The 23,902-nt window shown below is 37.7% G+C and overlaps 1 protein-coding gene across 1 annotated transcript; it reads right to left on the reverse strand.

Moving 5' to 3' along the window:
- Positions 1-30: 30 nt before the first annotated feature.
- On the reverse strand, positions 31-23,492 carry slc8a2a (solute carrier family 8 member 2a). Its single transcript, XM_057354301.1, has 13 exons — positions 23,379-23,492; positions 19,671-19,822; positions 10,903-11,240; positions 10,608-10,745; positions 9,864-10,091; positions 7,888-8,142; positions 6,420-6,863; positions 5,372-5,721; positions 3,761-3,864; positions 2,990-3,102; positions 884-983; positions 491-760; positions 31-407 (listed from the first exon to the last, which is right to left on the reverse strand). The coding sequence occupies exons 3-13, from the start codon at positions 11,200-11,202 to the stop codon at positions 31-33; spliced, it is 2,679 nt and encodes an 892-aa protein (XP_057210284.1). The 5' UTR covers positions 11,203-11,240; positions 19,671-19,822; positions 23,379-23,492.
- Between the last annotated feature and the right edge of the window lie 410 nt (positions 23,493-23,902).

Raw genomic sequence — 23,902 nt, forward strand, 5'->3', positions numbered from 1 at the left:
AGTTTGCTTTGTTTCTTTCTTTCTATGTCCTTAGAAGCCGGTGATGTGACAGTAGGCCTCAAGGCTGGAGAATGTGATGTAGAGAAGCCACAATCCGATGAACAACATTCCAGTCAGAACCTTCAGCACTTTGGGCCCTCCCAGCTCTCCGCCCACCGATGGCCGTCGCCGTAGCATCAGCACACCAATGTTGATAAAGGCAAAGATGGTAAAGAGTGTGACGGAGAAAGCGAGTGATCCAGGGTCTACGTAAAACACCTGACCTTTGACCTCCCAGTAAATGGCTGAAATGGACCAGGCCACACCAATCCCAAGGAAGACATTAACGGCGTTGCTACCGGTTACGTTTCCAACAGAAGCATCTGCATACTGATCCTGTGTAGCAGCAACCTTACTTGCAAACGTATCTAGATAGAACGAAAATTAGATGGTTGATTGGTAAAGGCTTTTGGTTGTACATAATGACACAAAAATGACAACACACATTTACCTGGTATGGAAGTTCCTAAGGCAACAAACACCACAGCCGTGACGGTGTCACGAAGTCCCACCGTACAGCCAAAATGAGATGCCAAGTCTCCGATGACAGCGGTTAGCATGCCGATAACCAGAATGGATACAATAAAGCAGGCCCAGCCGTTCCAGTACTCTGTGGGTGGAACAAAGGCAAACAGAACCTTCCAGAACACAGAAAACACGTGCATGAAATAATCAAAGCAAGATGGCGGCTGAGGCTCCCCTCCTTCTTCATCACTTTCTCCTAAGAGGGAGGAGAGAAAAGCAACCATAAAACATTGTCAAGACCTGTTTCTTGAAGGTTATCCACACAACATTGACATGTACATACATAATGCAGACAAACACAAATACGGTCTCACTCTACCTGCACTGACTGTTACTGCTTCGATGAACTGCTCTCTCCAGGAGTGTGTGCCAATTACTTCTGCAAGATTAGTATCCTTCAACAGACGATCTACAGTATTCTAAAAGCACATACACACCATAGCAGAGCTTAGTGATTTTTATAAGACAAATTGATCTTTTTATAAAAACAACAATCAATTTGATCTATAGAGTACCACAGATATTATGTATTTCTGCAAACCCCTGAAGCAAGTTAGCATTTTAGCACTTCTGGTCCCATCGTCCCAAAGTCAGTGGGTTTTTTTTAATGGGTTTTTGGTAAATTGCCTGAAATAAGATCTGTGGTTAACAAAAAAATATTTTCACGTTTTAATCTATGACATAAAACACGCCAGTTTTAACCGGCTTGTAATTTTTTAAGCTTTATCGTGTCTAAACTGTCACTGTTCCAATATCGGAACACCTAGGTTTACTTTAATATTTCACAACTAAAATCTAATCCAATCATAACAAACTATATATCATTGGAAAGGTCTAAGACTCTAGAATACATATTTGATCAGTGTTTTACAAAATAAATTATGTAGGAGTAGTAATTTATTCATTTATGACAAGAGTGAGCATAAAAATTATTAAATATATTAAATAAATCTAAAAATAAATCTCAAAAACGTCTATATCATTGGAAAGCTCCAAGAATGTCCTCCTTATATATAATGATGAAATGTATTAATTTGTAATTTGTATGTAGTAAACCATTGGAGCCTATATGACACCTAGTGGCAGTTGTTGGTGTAACGATTAAAAGTATCCCAGAAACCAAATTTGTTTGTGATATCAGCTTGAAATTTGAAACAAAACTTGTTTAGAAGTATGTCTTTTTTATTTCATTTACAATAAAGTATAGAATCTCTTCTTTTAAACAAGACCAAGATTAAGTCTCTAGACCACGACTACTTCCTTTGGCGGGAACTTTAGACGTAATTGCACACATAAATCTCACAAATAATGCAACATGGACACAAATCTCTAAAAACGTGGATGGGGATTAATTCACAGAGTAATAATTATTTACCAGGGAACATGTTTTTAATAAAGTTTGAAAAAGTTGTGGGAGGCATGGTGGTGGGTGACGTTGATATCGAGCAACCTTAGTGTAGTCTGTTTAAAGCCTCAAAATAGCTTTTTACCTCTGCTGGTTGTATTTAGGCTTCATAAGTAACAAATGTTGTGTTAATCTGTAAAGATGATCTTGATAGACAAAATGTGTAAACATCATAAACCTTTGTAAATCACAGATCTTATTTTTTGTGATCTTCCAAAAGTCAATGGGAAAAATGCGGCTTTCGGTCATGGGAATCAGTGCAGTGCTAAATTCCGGTTTGCCTACAAAAATACGTAATCTCTGCAGTCCTCGATTGGTTGGTATAATCATAGTTCCCACAGTCAGGGAAGAATCAGATGGAAAATCTGAAAATATTGTATTCATGCATAGAGATGTGATTAAACAAATGATTGTCCAGTCATTTTCCAGATGAGTGATTAAAAGTTTAAGTTAAGGATCACTCCAAAGCACACTACACACAGAGGGGAGGGGCCACTATACCACATCTAAGACTCCATTAGGGGCCATTCCCTGTCGGACCTACATTAGAGGGAAGGAATCATAGTTTATGCAATTTAGGCTTGTGTGTGATGTGCTAACTTGGGCACAATGTTTTATGTGGTCATTAATGCATATACCAGTGCTTTACAATCTAAACTAAAGCATTGTAGATACAGTATGATATTTACTGTATAATAATAGATTTATGAACAGATTATGAATCCACTCACAAAAATAAAGTTTTTATATATTTAAGGATAAAAACATGGAACATGATCTTTACTTAATATCCTAAAGATTTTTATCTTAAAAGAAAAATCGATAAATTTGAAACATACAATGTATTTTTTACTATTGCTACAAATATACCCGTGCTACTTATGAGTGGTTTTGTGGTCCAGGGTCACATTTTGTTTATAAAGCATAATTTCAAGTAGTGCAAATAATTCACATGAGACCCTGGTAAAAAGTTTATTATACATTATTTATAGATATGTTTGGGGTATGATGTGTGTGTACCTTGAAGGTCATGCTCTCCTCTATAATGACCTCTAGCTTGCTGTGTTCACCCAGAATTGGCTTTCCCTTCTCTGCTATACGTCTGGCTACCTCCAGCTCTGGACCAGCAGTGGCTGGGAAAATAGTGAGAGAAAGTTAATACATAAAAAAGGGACAAGCGTTCGATTTCTTTACTAATGTGAAGAGATATGCTCTACAGAATAAATGCAGCAAAAGGCAAACTCATTTTACCCTGATTTAACAGCAGATCTGCAGCATGCGAGTAGACAAATACATTTATTCATTGTTTTTAATAAATCAAGCAGTCAATAGTGGTTTATTCTTGTCAGAGAGTGCAAGCAATGCCTGTATTATTTGCAACGGTGTCTGTTTAATTGTTAGATTAATGGAAGTAACTACTTTGTTTACTAATGAACCTGGTGTTAATTCTCTCTTTAACATTCACTTTCATTCACACATATTGGCTCACATACACAAACGTGTGCCTGAAGTGTGCGTGTGTGTGTGTGTGTAGCTGAGTTGGATCTTGTTACTGTGAGTGACGCATGTCTAGTTTGTCCCCTGTTGTGCTGTTATTGATCTGAAACTGGACACTGGTCATAGAAATGTGTGTCTGAGAGGTGAGAAGGCTATTTGTAATATCTCAATGGCCGTAACAAATGAAAATATACATTCAAAGAAATCTCCCAAACACAGAATTTTTTTTTTAAATGCTCTGAAACAGAATAATGGATCTCTTTGTTTCTCTTAGGTTAAAATATGCACACACACCTGAGATGCCTCTCTTGAGCCATTTGGGTTCTTCAAGGACAATGTAGAAATGTTCTCGCTTCTCAAATTCCTGCATGTTAATGATGCGCACCAGTAACGTCTTACTAAACACACAAACATACAAAGAGCAAAGGACAAATAATCATTTCCTCTCGGTTTTACATCTGAAATATTAAAGGAGACCTCAGCATTTAAATCACAACAGAGTTGAGTCTACATGAATACTTTACAAACAGTGCATGAATTATTAACCTACGCACATAGACACATATGAACTGAGAGGAGCTCTGTGTACTCGCTCTCCTCTCCAAAACCCCCTGCTGCTGTATTACCTCTCTACAGCTTAGTAAACAGCACAGATTTCATTCTCAATCTCATCACATTTTATATAAACACACTAAATGAATGTAATACTAACAATCCTGGCAAAGGTACAGTGTTCATTTTGAAAAAAAAAATACACCGCAAGACCACACACCTGACACCTTATGTGGCCTGGAGGGACACATAAGAAAATGCTCTTTTCAAGGTCTAAACAGTTTAACTGATAAGGAGATGTGTGTAATTGCAGTATGAGAACCCTGTAGTAAGTAATTCACAGTATTTCACCTTCTAAAACTTTCACTAAGCTTACATTACTTTATAAAGGTGGTCATAATCTATAATAGATGCATAACATACCTTTTAATGCAAAGATATATTGGTAATGTATAATAATGGTTTTTAATGGCCTATAATCATGCGTTTTAAATGGTAGTGCCTGGTTGATTATTGAGATGCCATCAATAACACATAAACATACCCATACATTAACAATCACACAAATGCATGCACACACAGTTCTGGTGGTGCTTTTTCAAAAACAATGTGAATACATTTATATAGTCAATTTACCCAGTATTTAGATTTTAATTTTCAGAAAGCAAAAATTGTAAAAGCAAAAAGTGGACATTTTTATGAATGTGTTGGTTTTAAAGGGATAGGTCACCATTTGTTTGGTTGAACACAGAGAAAGATATTTGGACAAATGCTTGTAGGCTAACCAAAATGGACCTCATTGACTACCATAGTATGAATAAGACAATGGTAGTCAGAAGTGCCCCAGAACTGTTTGCTGTCCTACACTCTTCTAAATATTTTGTTTTATATTCAACAGAACAAAAATATATATATATTTCTCCTACTACGGTAGTGAATGGGGTCCACGTTTGTCCACTGTTTGGTTATAAGCATTCTTCCAAATATCTTTCTCTGTGTTGATCAGAACAAAGAAGTTTATACAGATTTGAAACAACTCGAATGTGAGTAACTGATGACAGAATGATTATTTTTGGGGGGTGAACTATCCCTTTAAAGCTGGGGGCCTCGGCAAATTTTCAAGTTGTTAAAACAATTTAGCTGAATTAAACTGCTTAAAACCATTAAGAATGAAATGTACAATAACTGCTAAATATTGATGGTAAATATCTATATTATTTATTTTTCCCTATCAACTGTTTGAAGAAACGTTGATTTTTATTTAACGATACTCTTAGTTTCAGTTAAGCAGCTCTGTCAATTTGTGTGTAAAAATAAATATAACACAAACAGGGTAAACTGTTCATCTTTTACCTAGTCTGTTCATTGGTAAACTCCAGCTCTCCTTGTGTGTGTTCATAGTCAACACCCTGTCGTGCCGAACCGTCCTCCGTGTGATACGGAATCACCACAGTCCCTCGCACACCTGTGGTCCGGTTCACAGGCACCTCCACCACACCTGAGCATTCACCCACACAGAGCTCCCGCCGACCGAATGAGAAGCTCCCTGCGTGGTCATCATCCAGGATGGTTACTGTGGTTACGTAGGGTTCAACCAGTCGGGCAGCGTCAGTGGTTCCACCCTCCTCTCCCTCTCGCAGGTTTGAGAGACGCACAAAGAAGTGTTCATCTTCTTCAAACACATCATCGTCAATAATACCCACCTATAAAATACACATACAGGCACCTTAAAACCTTTTTTAATAATTATACTCGGCTTATACTTGTTATTTCTTGCTTATTTCTGCACTTATTTTTCATGACTTATTTTATTCATTCACAGGATAAGATATAGGTTAAAGGACATGGACAACAATATAGCCCTTAATACCACCACTCTTAACAGCAAGCTAAACAGTAACCAGGACTTTAACCACATTATCTTCTAAAATGTGTGACTTCGAACAACACTTTAAAATGTTACACTTAGCACCAGCACAATTTGTTCGAAACAAGAGCCAGGCTTGAAGAGATTCTTTTGAAACAGTAGAAAATAAAAAAATGAATGTTGATCTACATTTAAGGAAATGTTATAAATTTGCAGACATTTCAAAATAAATAAAAAATCAGTACAATTTCAGAGAACACAAAAACATTATTGTATGCCTTTCAGACAACAATCCTTCACAACACTGTGTACTTGGGTTAATCTAAATAATATTTTTTTACTAATTTCCAGCTCGAGTTTAATCAGATCTAACACAATGACATTCTACTTAACTGATGTATCACTCCATAATCAGTTCAATGGTTTCATTTTGGTCTGAGAATCCGTTTTGTTGAACACATTAAGTGACTAAACTTTGAATCAATTTTGTAAAGAAAGCAGACTCTGAAATAAACAGGTCTCCACCTCTCTCACCTTTATTTCTTTGCGTGTATCTCCAGGCAGAAACACCAGGATTCCCTCACAATAATCATAATCTGCCCCAGCACTTGCTGACCCGTTCTCCGTCCTGTAATCGACATGAAACGTTCTGGTGCCTGTTCCCCCCTGCAGGCAGACCCACAGACTGATGCTCCCACAGTTCTCACTGCACTTGTACTGCGCCCGCTCAAATGCGATGTGAGCGCAGGTGGCAAGATCATCCTCAGCTGAACCAGCGGCTGCTTTCTTCGCCTGTCCGGCTGCGGCATGTTTCTTCAGTACATTTCCCGCACCGATCATCATGCGTGTGGCCTGCACCCTGTAGAAGGCGCGGCTCTTGTGCTGTTTCTGCATGGTGCTGTAGTTTGCCATCTCGATTAGCTGGTCCAGATCTTTGTCCGGATGCTTCTGTCTCAGTTCCTTCAGCATGCGGATCACCTACAAACACAGGCAATATGGAATAATCTCTTTTTTATCACAGGAGCAAGAGTCATAGACTTATAGTATTTTTATACCAGGACAAATGCTCTAAAGTTACAGGAACAATGAAATCGCGCTCTACTTGCTCTGTTCTTTGTTAAAGCACATACATTCTAAAAAGTGTCATTTTAGGCATACGTTTCTCTAAATGTTTGCAGTTTAAGCAAATAAAACACTTCTCTTTTATATATTTTAAAGTTTTACTTAATTAATATTACATATAGGAATTTATAGTCTGTTTAATATTTTAACTGTGTTTCTCTCTCCCTTATCTTAAATGTGTGCTTTAAATGTTTTGCTTATAGTCATTATGTTTTATGTACAGCTGCTTTGTAACAATGAAAATTGTGAAAAGCGCTATATAAATAAAGTTGACTTGACTTGTGTTCTTGGACCTATCATACAGAAGTTACTTGTTTTACCATCATAGCAGTTAGAAATACTGGATATTACTTAGAGTGATAGTTCACCCAAAAATGAAAATTCTGTCATCATTTACTCACCCTTTTGCCATTTCAAACCTGTTCGAGTTTCTTTCTTCTGCAAAACACAAAAGAAGATATTTTGAAGAATGGTACCCATTGACTTCTATTGTATGGATACAAAACCAACGTAAGTCAAGGGGTACCGCTATGTTACCAATGTTCTTAAAAAATATCTTTTTTTGTGTTCTGTGGAAGAAAGAAAGTCATACAGGTAAATGATGACAGAATATTCATTTTGGGGTGAACTATTGCTTTAACGCCAAGGTTCTTTAGTAGTTAATAAGTAATTATTTATCAAGGTTAAAAGATATGTAATGTTTACGTGTTATGGCCATACTTTCAACCTTGTGCGTGTTTTATTGCATTGCTTTGCCTTAAAGGTATTTTGGCCTTACCCTGTGTGCTTCTATTGTAATTATCTTACTATAGGACAGATTTTAAACCGGAACAATCTTTTACAATAATATTCACAATGCCACTGTGTCTTGCCCCCTCACCTCCTCTCTGTCCTGTTCAGGTTCTTTATTTTTCTCAACATGAATACTGGTACTGCTGTTTTGATATTTTTCCCCCATAATGGCATCAATGCCTCTTGGTGCGAGGTCGCCCTCCATCTCCACAATGATACCATGACGTTTGTCGGCACGGTAACGTTTGGTTAGGTATTTGTAAAAGAGAAGCTGCCGGTCAGCGATCCACGCCATGAGTACACACAAAGGGAAGAAGGCCAGAGTAACCGTAGCCTCCCACACCTCACAGACAACACAAACAAACACAAAACGTTAATTTTAATTAAAAATTTCAAATACAATCAACCGTTGTTGAAAAGCTTATAGGGTCACTTAAAGATGGGGTAACACACAGTTTCTGCAAATCTCATATTAATCTTGAGCATACGTCGTATCTTCGAAGAGTAATTAGTTTGATCAAATTTATAAAAGAGAGATACAGCTGTGCGATTATTTCCGGAAAAAGACGAGATGTTGGAGGCGGGCAGGGGGAACGGGCTGTAGTTCCGAGCACACAATACATTATCGCATTATCCAATCGTGTTGTTTAAATTTTTTACATATGCGTCGATTGCCAACAAAACACAGACATATGACTTAGTTTGATTTACCGCATGCTGTGCATGTCCGGCATCTTTTAGCGCTGGGACTGCCCCATCTATCCGTTTCAAATGATCTCCAAATCCAGCTTTATATCCACAGTTTATATAACATTCATCACCGAAATGCAGTGAGCAAACAAACACACACTGTAAAACTTTGCTGTAGTTTTTTCAGCAGGTTTGCCAGTAACTTACTGTAGATTTAATTACTACTTAATATACTTTCCAATTAGTACTGTTTTCAATTACTTTAATCAAAATTAAACCACACCAACTTTTGAGATTCAAAATGAGCAAGAAGAGACTGGTATTAGCACAGCAACTCTGCAAAAAATGACATTATTCCTAAGCATTTTTCTCTTGTTTTCTGTAAAAATATTTAAAACTTCTTAAATTACAATACATTTACATAACGAGAAAAGTGACCCAAGATATTTAGTCTTGTTTTATGAAAGAAAAATATATAAACTAGGTAAGTTTATGCTTAAAACAAAATTGTACATTAAATCTACAGTAAGTTACTGGCAAACCTGCTGCGAAATTACAGCATAGTTTTACAGTGCAGCTAAACTTCCGTCAACCGAGTGAAGCGGCATTGATGGGCACGCTGCTCTTTCTAGCACTAGCTGGTTGACGCGTGGGTGTGGTCTTTCGCTTGGTGGATGACGCGTGGGCGTGCTTTTCCGGGAGAATGGCCAATAAAAGGGAATGGGATCCCTGTTACAAAACAGGGATCCAGATTTATAAAAAAACTTTCCAAAGCAAGTTGGAGTGCTGGGGGAGTGTATCGAGCACAGAAATACTACGTCATACGGTTTTTAACAAGTCGACCATGTTAAGCCTGAGAAGCCAGCACGTTTAACAGGCAGAATGCATGAAATAGCATGTTTAACATTTTAAGTAAAATGTTTCTAACAACATTTCAAATCTGAAGTTTTATATTTAAATGTCTAAAAATTTGAGATACTGTAGACAAAATTGTAATGGTGCAAATATAGTGCTTTCTTTACAAAACTAAAATTATATTTAATAAAAACGTTTTATTGAATAATAAAGAATGGCGGCCAGTAAGACCTCAAGGGGCGGTTGAGCAAACTAACTTAAATGTTAGAGGTGTCTTAATCGAAAACAACTTGCACTGACATATATTAAAATATATCAGTGCGATTGTTTTGTCTCAAGATGCCCACCAGTAATGTTTTTTTGTAAAGTATGTATTTAAAAATGACTTAAATATCCAAATTTAACCAAGGCCCATTCCTGCCTTAAGCTAACCCCTGTCCGAGAAACCGCCCCCAAGAATCTGGTTGATAAAATGCTAAAAGTAGATTTAGCAAATTCTAGGCAAATACACACACTCACCTGTACAACACCTGGGCTTATGACTGCCAGGATGAGGTAGAGCCAGATGTATGCGAAGATGCTCCAGAACGCAGTAATGAAGAAGACTCTGAGATGTTTAATCTTTCTCACCTCTCCGTCAGGTATCATCAACACACAGATGCCGATTATCACAAACATGTTAAATGCAGCGCTGCCCACTATAGTGCCAGGACCCAGTTCTCCTGCCTGAAAACCATGCCCACACACCTAGACACAGGCCAAGAACAGTGCAATTTAAATACTTGTTAATGAGACATATTAGGATAAAAAATAGCTGTTTTTAAACATTATACAGAAAGAAATAAAATCACCTCATTTAAATTGCAGCATAGAAATGCCTTACACAAAGGAAACTTAAAAGATGGAATATGTTACACATATAAGAGAGAACTATATGGAATATTCAACCATTAATACACATATCGCTGCTGACCTTCTGAAACCTTGCATCTCCATATTTCATATTTTTTTGCCATAAATCATTATTATGAGTCACTTTTTATGTTTGTCACTTTGTCACTGGGTTTTGCAAATATCTAACCAAAAAGGATTAAAACTTTCAATTTTTACAACACAGAATTTAATCATATAAAAGGTACAGTGCTTTTTAAATTTTCTAAAAAAAACAGCAAATTTGGATTCTCCTTTCTCGCATGATAAATTTCAGAGAATTGTAAAAATGACAGAAATGAAAATGGATTGTTGCAAATGTTGCGTGTGTACCTCTATCACAGAAAGCAGTATCTCAGGCGCTGATGAACCCATGGCCATAAGTGTGAGGTTTGAGACAGTTTCATTCCAGATTCGAACTGTCATTACTGTCTTCTCTCCATTCGCACCTGTCACAGTCACCTCTTTCTCCTGTAAGATACAAATCACGTGTCTACCTTTATATTTTAATAACCTTATGAATGAACCAAACTTATACCATCATGCTCAACCCAACCACCATGTGCATAATACTTATTACGCATTAAAAGAAGTTGATGGGAGTGGACTCAGACTGCTGCCGTCGCACCTGTGAGGTGATGACCTCAATGGCGGCCATGAAGCGGTCAGCAATGATGGACACACCCAGGAACATGTAGAGTAGAGCTGAGAAGTAGATGACTGCTCTTAATGTCTGCATACCCAGTGAGGGGTCAAGCGGCAACCAGACAGGAAGTAGAATCCCTGGTTGACATGTGACCTTCTCAGCACAGGATTTCTTGGGACCATCTCCGCTCCTATTGCTGTTCTCGTGAGCACTGCTGCCCGCATACACCTGTGTAGAGAGGAGGAGAAGGAGGAAAAAGTGGAGGCGTGGAGGAGGAGCCATGACCAGGAAGGAGTATGGCAAAAGGAACGGCTCTCCTCCTGATGACGGGAGACACAAAAAGAAACAGAGAATGGGGTTACTTCAAGCAAATCATGATCAACTATCCATATCCATTTCATACTACGTATAAGCATGTTAATAGTCTAGACACAATGGGTGCACAATTGGCAAGCTGCCTTATGAAACAAAAATAATGAAATAAATGGGAGTAAACTGCTATATAGCGCAACAATAAAAGCACAGCCACAAAATGTAACATAACAGTATCAATTTACTCTTTAAATTCCTTCTCTTTTATTTGTTCTCTCTCTCTCTCTCTCTCTCTCTCTCTCTCTCTCTCTCTCGCTGTGTGTGTGTGTGTGTGTGGTAGAGATTGAGAGTAATGTGCTGGACTGAACGTTGTGGTCATATTTCACTTTCTATGGTTACCTGGACTTCAGCTTTACTGTGCTACTCTACACCACTGTCCAAAAATAACCCACCTATCATACCTACATCACAAATATACACACGTGTGTGCATGCATTCATAAAAATGCCTTTCACATCGTAATAAATATTGGTGCATGTATCCTCATCATATTCTGAAGTGTCTGTATGTGTTTGAGTGGGAATTTGTGCATGGTATGTGTATATTTGTGTGCTGGTGCATGAGTGTGTGTGTGTGTGTATGTCTCTGGTTACCACGATGACACTGTTTCAGTCTGTCAGTGCCACTGATAAGTGATTGGCCGGATTGGTTTACACACTGAGCTCTGACAGTTTAATAGAAGTTAGCACCTTTTAGTGGTTAAGATTACCACCACCAGAGAGAGAAAGTGACAGAGGGAGACAGAATGAGGGAAAGAGAGAGCTTACGTTCTAGGAAACGTGAGAGTGATGCTTGAGAAAAAGATAATGGGAGGATGATGAAGTCAAAGACGATAAACAGTAAATCATTTTTAATATTAAATTGTAATGCTTTACTGAATCAATAAATTAAATGATACAGTAAACAATATAAAATAAAAAAAATTGAAATTCTATTATAAAAATGTGTTTTGAAATATGTGGTCTTGGATAGTCCACTTTAGACATCATATTGACCTTTAAGTAACTTCGCAACTATTAACTAACTCTCAATGATTTGCATCTACATGTCAACTAATTCTCATTAGAGCATAAATAGACTGTTAGGGTTGGGTATAGAGTTAGGAGAAACATGCAGTTGCAAAGTTTTTATATAGTCGGTACTAGTGTTGTCAAAAGTCCCGGTACTTCGGGTCCAAGTCGGAACCTAAAAATAAAACCCACCGACATACCGGGTCAACCGGGTACTTGATGCGCTGTCTGACAGGTTATAAGACGCAATAAGACATGAAGAGCGGATAAGCTCGGATCCGATCCACAAGAGATGTGTAGTGCTGCGTTCAGCTCCGCACAGAAATACTTCCGATTTAAAGGTCCAGTTAGTGAAATCTAGCGGCAAGGTTGCGAATTGCAACCAACCACTTACTCCACCCCTCCCGTTCGAAACACTACGGCTGACCCGCAAGGGGACAGTGTATGTAGATAGAAATAGCTCATTCTAAGGTAATAAAAACATAATGCTTCATTGTGTAAGCTCTTTATACACCTCTGCAGACATAGTTATGTATATTATATTGCATTTCTGTCAATATATCCTCCAAATGACACATTGGACCTTTAAGGCATATCACGAAGAAAACAAACAGAGTTTTGTGGTGAATGGAGGAAACATCCATATTTATTTGAACAAGTTCAAGCGGTAAGTTTCAAATTCTGTTAGCAGGTTAATATGTTAAGTTAAAGGTTACATTAAAATAAACATCCCTGTTTGCGAGTTAATTTGTTAGTGCCAATGCTAATCCAGCCAAGTGTCCTTATTAACAATTTAATGCTTTTATAACTGTAATGGGGTAAAATAAATGGGAGGACATGATGGGGTTTACAGTACTTATTTTATATATCTGAAATCTATGTGCTAGAAAACAATAGATGTATGACTAGAAATGTGCATGTTGTTAATATCATTAAGTCAGAAGTATAAGTCAGGATAGATAACTATTAGGTTTAAAAAGCCAAATTTAAACTAAAGAAAAATCTTTTTTTTGCTGTCATGATCCTGTCCTCCTAGTAGCCGTTTCTCTTGTTCTGGCTGACAGGATCATGACAGTCCCATGTCTTGTGTCTGTGTTTGGAAGCACATGGTCATTGTTTGTGTCTTTGTGCCATGTGCTCTCCTGTCTTGAGTCTTAGCCCCGCCCCCTTGTTTCCTTATGCATTATCCCGTTATCAGTTCACACCCTTCATCTGTTGACCTCGTAATGCCTCTTTTGTTCCACTCCTATTTAATGCCCTTGTGTTTGCTGTCCTGTGCTGGATCGTTTGTCTTCATCTCCGTCTTGTCCTGTTGCCCCTGGTCTGTCTTTAAGTTAAGTTTTAGTCAAGTTTTATTTTGTTAAAGTATATTGTTCTCGTTTTCCCCCTCGATGGATTTTGAGTTTGTTCTGTCTATGTCAAATAAAAAAAAAATTTGAGAGCTGTCTGCATCTGGGTTCTCTTCCATGTCAGTTTCATGAAATTTGCATTTATTATTTTGAAGGAACCATTGTATAAAAGTCAAATTTTTCTGTGTTTAAGTGCTATAATCGGGTCCCCAGTGCATCTAGCAACCCAGAAAACATGAAAAACGAGATCCAAGTAACTTTGTTTTGGTAAGCCTTTCCCTGGAAGCATGTGAGAAATCGAGCCGTTCAGATTTCTCTCCTGATGTGACGTAGACGCAGGCTCTTATTATAATATTACCTCCCCTTAATCTACACAATTCCACCCACGGCGCTGCTGCCATTGTTGTTTTCACAAGTGACAGCGGTGTACGTGACGTACATGGCTAAAGTTCGTGGACAACATGCAACATGCTATGTAGTCACTGCACAGTGTCCTAATCTCGGAAGAGACAGGAGTGGATTTATTTTATTTTTAGTGGAAATCCCTCAGAAACCATAAGTAAAAACCTGCTTGTTTGCGCGAATCACTTCAAGCCGGAGTGCTTTATCAACCTGGGACAGTACAAGCAGCATTAGCTTCAAAGTTGTTCCTCAAGAGGGATCGAGACCGACTAAACGAGACAAAGCTGCCAATGTAAGTAATATTTATCAACAGTCTGAACTGACGTAAATGTACCGTATATATAGGAGGATAACATTAGCATATGATAGCGAACGGAGCTAAGTCAGTCACGGGCTAAATAGAACATTCAAAGCCAGAGTTAAACTTACTCTATATTTATATGTTGGCAAATGGGCACTTGGAGTTTAGCTGTATGTATGTTAATACATTATGTGCATTAATATGTTCAGCTGTGGCAAGCTGTTTGTTTTAATAAACAGGGGCGAACACTGCGGTTAGTTTCATTTTAAACGTCTCAAATCATTCGTCCTTAGGCTGAAAAATCTGTCACAGCATATTAGTTATGTTCTCACGTTGTGTGTGTAACGTTATAACTTGTCAACGACAAGCTCTAAAATCCACGTAATTCTGCTGATATCTGCGCATTTGAGACTTTTAAAACTAAACTAACCGCAGAGGAGTTCAAGAAACATAATTTAGCTAAACCATTGCCATGGCAGTACTATACGTGTGTTGTGTTGACTCGCTGGATGGAAGGGTGCGCTGTACTTCATATCATTTAAAGAGACATGCACCAAAACGGGTTGCTGTGAGCATAAAGGGTTTTGTTTACACAGCCATTGAGTGTTTTTAAGCTAAATATGTTCCAGACATTTCATGAAGACCCTAATAAATCATACCAACTTGTTGAAAGTGCTCATGTTATGAGTCCTTTAATATATTTACTTAGATATCTTAATGTAAGTAATCTTGTGTAAATGCAGTATAAAAACTGAGGTTTGTTATAATATTGCATATGCATATATGTTCAGTCAGTTGCTTTACTGAAGTTTATTATTTGTCTTGTAGGAAACTGAGGTGGATGTTCATCAGCTTAAAAGACCCCAGTGAGCACACAACAGTTTCAGCAACAAATAACTTATGTTTCATGTATACAAAATGGCATTGCTTTTTATACATTAATATTAACAATTAGCTTTATTAATAATATAGTGTTTCAATTAGCATGTACTGGTGTTTTGCTTTGGTACCGAAATTGGTACCGAGAACTGTGGAATTTTACTGGTATTGGTACCGACAACTGAAACTTTGGTACCCAACACTAGTTGGTACAATGATTTTTGAGGGACTATCATAGTAAAGTGTTAGCAAATATAAGAGAGACAGTCTACCAATCCTCTACTGGTAGTTGACCAGAAGATGCAAAGCTATATAATCAGAAACAAATGTATAGTACAATGAAATGTAAGTCGCTTTGGATAAAAGCGTCTGCCAAATGCATAAATGTAATGTAAATGTAATTAATGCGTAAAAAAATTCTAAGTGGACTATCAAAATAAACAGTACAATCACAAAAACAGTACATTTGTGTAGTAAATACAAAGGCAAATTTTCAATAGAACACATTTTCTAAGTACAAACTCTTTTTTAGAGTTCTCAAACTCAAATTTAGTGGTTTTAGGTTGATTTTTTTTGCAGTTTACTCATTTAAACTGGTCATATGACACGGCTAAAACGAATATTATCGTTTGTTTTAGATGTAATGCAATATGTGTACACAATTTACGGTTAAAAAACGCTGTATTTTCCACATACCGTGCATGTTTGTATCTCCTCTTTGCCCCGCCTCTCTGAAACGCGCTGATTTTTTACAAAGCTCATCGCTCTGAAAAGCGAGGTGTGCTATGATTGGCCAGTTAACCAGTGGCTCGACCTGATTTTGCCAAGTGGTTGATGTCCTCAGGGCAACATATTTTGTTGACCTAAGGACAACATTTTTATAAATAAAACCTAAACCCACACCCTAACCATAACTTACCCCTAAAATCAGAGGGAAATGATAAGTGAAAAACAATGGTCTAGAAGCACCTAATCCTGGTTGGAAGATTAAATTTAAAATAAACTTTAAACTTATTTCTGAAATCTGATTGGTTGATTTAAATGTTGTCCCAGGGTCAACATGATGTTGCTCTTAGGACAGCAACCACTTGGCAAAAACAGGAGAGCCTTAACCAGTGTGTAGTGATTGGTCAAATACTGCAAGCATTTCATGGAAATGTAACGCCTCTTACCATATTTGGAACATCAGGTTCCAAAGCAATTGTACTGACAGGTACGCCCACCTTACTTGCGTATACTGTACATTTGGGCGGTCTTAGTCAAATCATTCCACGAACTGACGTAGATTTGTGGGGGTGTGGTTACACGAGGCGTTTCAGGCAGGTCTGGGTGAGCATTCGCTTTTAGATAGACTGCATCTTTTGTTCAGACACTTTAATTTTTGCAATTTTACGTGTCTAATACATGCATGGGCAAATTATAATGCACCAAAGACACAGAAAAACACATATTTGCGCCATATGACTCCTTTAACAGAAAAAAACACTTACCATTTCATTTAATGACCAACTTTCTAACAGTCACACTGTGGAATAGGACAGGAGGCATTTACTGTAAGTCCAGAGGAAGAGCAAGATCTGTCGTTCAAGGTAAAGTGATTTAACACCTATCTTTCTCTCTCTCCTCTATCATACTTGCCAGCCAATACTGATTACACACACTTGTGTACATAATAGCAGGAGGACAAAATGGAACAATTGAGTTATTGTGAAATTCATCCACACACAAACAATTACAGAGAGAATGTCATAGACCTATAGTATCAACTTGCATGATCATTTCAATTAGTAATAGAATTCTTGGCAATCAACCGCAATATCACCAATCAACATTACTCGAGCCTACAAGCATAATACACAAACAACACACAATCTTAGCACACATGTTCCTGCTGTCTCCTGCAATGGCACCTGCCAAAGAGGTACATATCCACACATGCCAAGATCTGCGTACAATTACACTATAATCTCGGTATTTTTGCCCCGCTCTCTCATCACTAAAACAAGAATTCCCAAACATTTCATTTTGTGACCCACTTAAACAGGTATAATCTATCTCAGGACCCACCACAATACGGGGAAACACTCTTCTAGAAGTGAGAAGTTTTTACTTTCCTTGTCATTGTAGAAATGAAGTTTAATTGCAATATCAGAATATTTTATGGTATAATATATCAAAACCACTGTTATTGCTAGTCATTCATTGGACTAAACAGTTTTTGCTTCATTCACCGCAACAGCTAGCTAACTTTGCACGACCCACCTTATCTTATTGTGCGATCCACAAGTTTGAAAGCCGCTGCACTATAACACACCCCACCCAGTTATATAGGTTATTCTGTAATCTTCACACACAACATGAAAACAGCACTACATGTTAAAATTAGAAGCAACTTAGAAAGTTACAATATGGCAGAATTGACTTTTCTCACAATGCCTGTGTCTTTTGGGTCAAAGGTGTAGGATAGACTAATACAAAATATGGAATATTTAGGTAAATGAGTGGAAAACCTTTTAGGCTATAAGTTATATACATCTTTCAGTTTTAGTATTTCTGTAAAAACAAACACACACACAAAAAAAACAGAAGCTTGAAACATTCACTCTCAGAAAAAAAAAGTACAAAATCTTACCTTTAAAGGAGTCATATTGCACGGCTAAAACGAATATTATCGTTTGTTTTAGATGTAACGCAATGTGTATACACCATTTAAAGTTTAAAAAACGTTGTATTTTCCACATACCGTGCATGTTTGTATCTCCTCTTTGCCCCGCCTCTCTGAAACGCGCTGATTTTTTACAAAGCTCATCGCTCTGAAAAGCGAGGTGTGCTATGATTGGCCAGTTCACCAGTGCCTATTGATTGGTCAAATACTGCAAGTATTTCATGGAAATGTAATGCCTCTTACCATATTCGGAACATCAGGTTCCAAAGCAATTGACAGGCGATACAATGAGATTTCCTTAACTACGTGTAGATTTGGGCGGTCTTAGTCAAATCATGTTACGAAGTTACGTAGGCAAGTCTGGTTGAGCATTCGCTTTTACATAGAATGCATCTTTTGTTCCCACACTTTCATTTGTGCAATTTTACGTGTCTAATACATGCATGGGCAACTTATAACACACCAAAAACACAGAAAAACACGTACTTCCGCCATATGACCCCTTTAAGGGTTCTTTCCTTTACAGGTACACAAAACATAAAATGTTATTCCTTTTTGGGTACATAATTGGACTATAATAAGGACCTATTGTGTAAAGGTACAGCTTTGTACCCCTAACTTGTAACTGTACCTAAAAAGGTACAACATTTTATGTTTTGTTCACCTGTACAGTTAGAAAAATCCTTAAGGGTACCAGCAATTGAAAAAGATAAAATTTTGTACATTTTTCTGACAGTCATAAAAAAGGCTAAAAGGCAAAAAGTCTGAGTTAAATTTGTTCAAATAATGTTACATAAATTTTAACAACTTCATGTAGGTCTAAACAAACAACTGATCTGCTTAATAAACACAGACACACAGTCACGTGTATCCACGTACAGATTGACACAGTGCAAGTGACTGACAGACTAACATTAGCATTTGACTGAGAAACTCTACTCTTGCTTTCATGGTCTCCATCCATGCATTAAATAATTAACTTGTTGCAGATCGATTGAAGATCAGGTGCTTAACTAATGACAGGTTTAGATCAAGTGTTCTGATCAGAGACTCTGATCATTTGACCTGGAACCTGTGTCAGCTTTATACATGGACAAGTTTACATAACTGAAATGTACTGAACTGAGACCACCAGGTCACCTCAGAGACAAAGATGAGGCACATCGATAGAGTCCCTTGGAACAGCAGACATGCATATGGTAGCTGTCAGACTAAAAAGGGAAGATATGAGGGTTTTAGTCAGACAGCAACAATAGGTGAAAAACACAGATACACAGAGTCAAATAAACCAGACGGCATGTTTGAGGCAACAGAGAAACACACATCAGACTGCAGTGGTGAGGCCGAGAGCTGAGGTCTTGTGGTGTGTGTTACGGTGGCCCCTCATCCTGGCCAGCGTTACTCTAGATGGATCCGCAGTCTCAACTTCACCCGCCACTCATCACGACACAACCGTTATGCAATATTTAGCAAGGCACACACACACACCAGACACACACACACACACACACGTGCACAGACACAATGATTAGGCAAATCACATTTAGTCCGACAAACACGCATATAAATTTCTGATAGTGTGAAAATTCACCAGACATTTTGTTGCATAAAACCATTTTAAGTGAATGACAATGCCAACCTCACAGTTGCATTACTGGGTTTAGATTGATTTCCTTTAACCTTGCTTTAAAGTTTCCATGTTCTGTAAAGACATAAAACTATGCAAATGAGGTTGAGGAAGCACTAAGACAAAACAATCTCAAATGACTTACTATTGTCTCATGGGATGGTGTCTTGAGGAGGGTGGACTCGGATAACCTCAGGAGGGCAGATTCAGGTAGAGCTCTCTGTGATGGCAAGACTTCAGCAGTAGCTGCAGGGATTGAGCTCAGAACCCACAGCTTTTCATTTTCATCCGAACCCTCTGAGACAGAGAGCAACTGGGTTTCAAGAGTGTGTTTATGTAAGAGGATGTTGCAGTGATGCACAATACATGCCATGCACATGCATTGTTATCTCAATAAACACTGTAAAATGTTTTTCTACAAATATAACTTACAAATTTAACAGCCACATCAAAGCAGAGGCTATACTTACACAGCCAATCTCACAAATATATATTTAGTCATTAGAAATGCTCTCTATGATTGTCATAACTAAAAAGTGATCAAAACTCAAAAGATTATAGCGGGAATACAGTCCTTCCACAATAACAGATTTATCACAGTATAGAAAAACACATTCCATTACAGTATTTTATAGTATTTTGTCATGCGTATTTCAAACACATTTTGTGTATTTGAGTGTAATGACAAATGCAATATCTTTAATGCAAGTGGCTTATGCACCACCAATTAAATGCTATGCACAATCCTTTCCTCTTTATTTCCTCCAGTGCAAATGAACCTTAAAGAGCTCCATTTCAGTATTACATCACTTCCAGCATATCACGTTCTGCAGGCAATGCAAACACAGCATTACCTGTCCAAAGAGCAGAACAAATGTCTGTCTGGCTGTGTCTTAAAGGATACTTAACAAAATGCATCCCACTTACAAGCCTGGACGGAGAGGAAAAGCATGCGTGCGTGTTAAGGAGAGAAAGAGAATGGGAAATAAAGAAGAGATGGAGAGAATGCACTGGACTGATTTTCTGACTCTTCCTGGTGATTGTTTTGATAATGGATAAATGAAAATCACCCTGTAGTTTTGAGATGTTATCAATTACACTTTTATAAATGTAGTAGACGTAATATAAAAGTGTAATTGAGAACATCTTTGATTGTGATTGTGTTATGTGTATGTGTAAGGATGGTTTACAATGCTGATCACACGCTGAGTCTCATGTTGCTATCTCTTACTGTACTAGATACTTTACCGTTTAGACCTGCCCCTTCATCCGAGGTAAACCACTAACCTGCGTGTATGAGTCAGGTTCTTCCTACATTGTAGGGACCAGTTAATGTTTTCATGAGAAATTTGGTTGATAATCGTTCACCCAAAAATGAAAATTGTTTCAGAATTTACTCACCCTCAAGATATTTTGAAGAATGCTGGTATCCAACCAACAGTGGACTGGACATTCACTGTATGGACCTCAGAGATATATCTCAAAATATCTTCTTTTGGAATTAGTCATATAGAGGTTTTGAATGACATGAGGGTGAATGATGAATTTTTATTTTTGGGTGAACCATTCCTTTAACATACTAATGTGATTAAAATCTAAAGAGGGAAAATATTTATATGAAGGTGTGTTTAAGGGGTCAGAAAAAAACATTACATTTGCATTAACGCATTTGGAAGATGCTTGTAGCCAAAGCAACTTTAAGGGCATTTAAGGTAGGCTATAGTGATTATTATAATGTATCCCTGTACAAAAATGCAATAATCCACTAATTGAGCTAAAGGAATATTAGCTTAAGTTAAAATAAAAAAGAATAGTAATATTCTCACCTTTTCTGGATCCCAAACGTAACTAAAAAAAATCGAAATTCAACTGCAGCCCTAGAGTCGTTCAATACATCACACAGAAATTACACTTAGCTATGCAGCATTTAGCTATTCGGACACATTTACCCACGTTAGTACGGAGCACTTTTGGGAAAAAATGAGAGGGAAGAGAAACATATTTTTTTATCTCGCAAAACTTTTGTGTCCCCCCAAGAAACATTGTGTTTTGCGTTATCTCGCAAAACATTTTGCGAGTTCGGACAAACACTTCATGTTTAATGTCCCGCTGGCAAAATTTAAGACTAGCTAGTCGCAGATTCCCGGACCAATAACTCGTGAGCTAAACGTTCTTATAACACAAATGACACCTCATTCTATGTAACAAAAAACAATGAACTGTAACTTAATTTCCCACAAATCGAACCTTGTATTGATCTCAGACGGGAGCCGGCTGAGATAAGACCGAAGGGATAGTCTGTAAAGTGCAAAACCGAAGATCATTAGGGTACTAAAAATAGTCATTAACTTCAGTGCTACATACTGAAGCGTAACTGAACCCAGTTTAAATTCTGCAGGAGAACATTAATGTGTAAACTGAATTTGGTGGGACTACAGTGTGTAACATTTAAGTTAGTAATGATTATTTTTGTAGTAACGCTTTTCGGATTTACAGTCACTTTGCAGACGGTCCCTTTGGACTTGTCCATGTCGCCTGCTCATAGAGAGATCAGTTTATATTCTCGTTTTGAGGAAGACTAAATTGTAGATCCTTGTCTAAGGAATTATGTGTTATTTGTGTTATAACAACGTTTAGCTCACGAGTTATTGGTCTGGGAATCTACTCTGAACCGCTCCATTGTTAATGTACGGAGCGGGACAAGAGGACGTTTGAATGTTTTGCGAGATAACGCAAATATCTTTGCGAGAGAATGCAAAGGTTTTGCGAGGGAACGCAATGTTTCACGGGGGAACGCAAAAGTTTTGCGAGATAACGCAAAGCTTTAAAAAAATATTTTCCCCACCACCATGTCCCTAAAAGGGCTCCATGCGTTAGTGACTGACCAGGCAGAATTGTAACTAAATATTCCCTTTCAATTTTCCATTTCGAAAGACAACACCGAGCTAGACGGGTTACCGTTTAATCAGTTTCACTGTGACCGCACACGTCCACCAGACAATCGTGACTTTTACGTAATTCAAGACTTTAGAAATTGGTCACTTTATAAGGGCGAGACCGTCGATTCTACTGAGGACGTGCCTTAACAAATTAACAATTTCAATATCTATAGTCAGCCTACATATAGGCTACTCTCAAATTATTGTTCGAGCTCAAAGGTCATCTTTTGATATAGAATCAATTGCGCAGATTGAAATAAAAAACGTAAAGATTAGAAAAGAAAGACACAACCAGTGAGTGGCAGATGATGCCAACTGCGCAGTGCCAAGATGCAAGAGTGAGCGCTTAAATTGAGCGGCTGCAGTTTATCTCAGGGGATCCTTTGGTTTCACAATGGGGGGCTAGTCGAAATGTCCAGGCAAAATGTTTAGCCTGTAAATCTTAAATGCTTCATCAAATAGCATATAAATAACTTTTTCACATCAATAATAATACTGAATCTGATTACACAAACTCAACAGGACCCTCGACTTTAAAGTTTTTCTCGACTCCTAAATTATACAAGAATAAAACACACACACAACGTAAACTCAAGGTTAGGCAGCACAATAACTTATTATTATTCATAACGCGAACTGCTGTTGCGCATGCTAATAGGTGCGTAACGCCAAAGCTACATTCTGCTAGCAAGGTTTAAAAATCTTTTAAGGTCTTAAGATAACCAAGCTGTCGATTGAAAGAGACTTGTTTACAGCGAAGGTGTTTGGACTGTTCAAAGTGACCCTTATTTATGTCACCTGTCAGGTGAATGTTCATTCTTAAAAAATGCAGTGGAAGTCAACAAATCAGTGGACAGAACTTTTAAAAGAACCGGCAATATTTCGCGCTGTTATGTCTATGGAAGAGAACTTACCTTAATGTCTATAGAAGAACTCAGACCGGAACAGACATGATTGGCAGGCGTTGGGGAAGAATTTTCAAATCTTTATGAGGGTCGCGCAGTATTTGTGGTCCATGTATTTTTTCCGGAACTGCATAAGCATCCTTAACATGAGAGCATCTTCGAGAGCAACACGCGATAGACTGCGCAACAGCTCAACCTGACGCATGATTGGTGGATGATAACCTTTCGTTCCAAAACTACCTGAGCACTGGCCATTATATATACGCTCTATAAAATGGGACAAAGGCCAAACTGTTGAACCACCTTGAAAAACGAAAACTTTGTTAAACTACGTAGGAATTTTTCAATGCAAGGCGTCACTAAAAGCTAAACTATTAACCATTTAAAGCGTTTAAATAGGTTAGCGGGGTCCTTTTAAAATCTTTAAAGTCAAATTGATTATTGAAATTGATATTAGAGAAGTGAATGTTCCATTAAAAAAATATGTTGTTTTAAGGACGTAAGACCCTTCTAAAAGGAAATTCTTACCCTTA

This window comes from Triplophysa rosa, linkage group LG2, assembly GCF_024868665.1.
Source record: "Triplophysa rosa linkage group LG2, Trosa_1v2, whole genome shotgun sequence".
Classification (NCBI taxonomy): Eukaryota; Metazoa; Chordata; class Actinopteri; order Cypriniformes; family Nemacheilidae; genus Triplophysa; species Triplophysa rosa.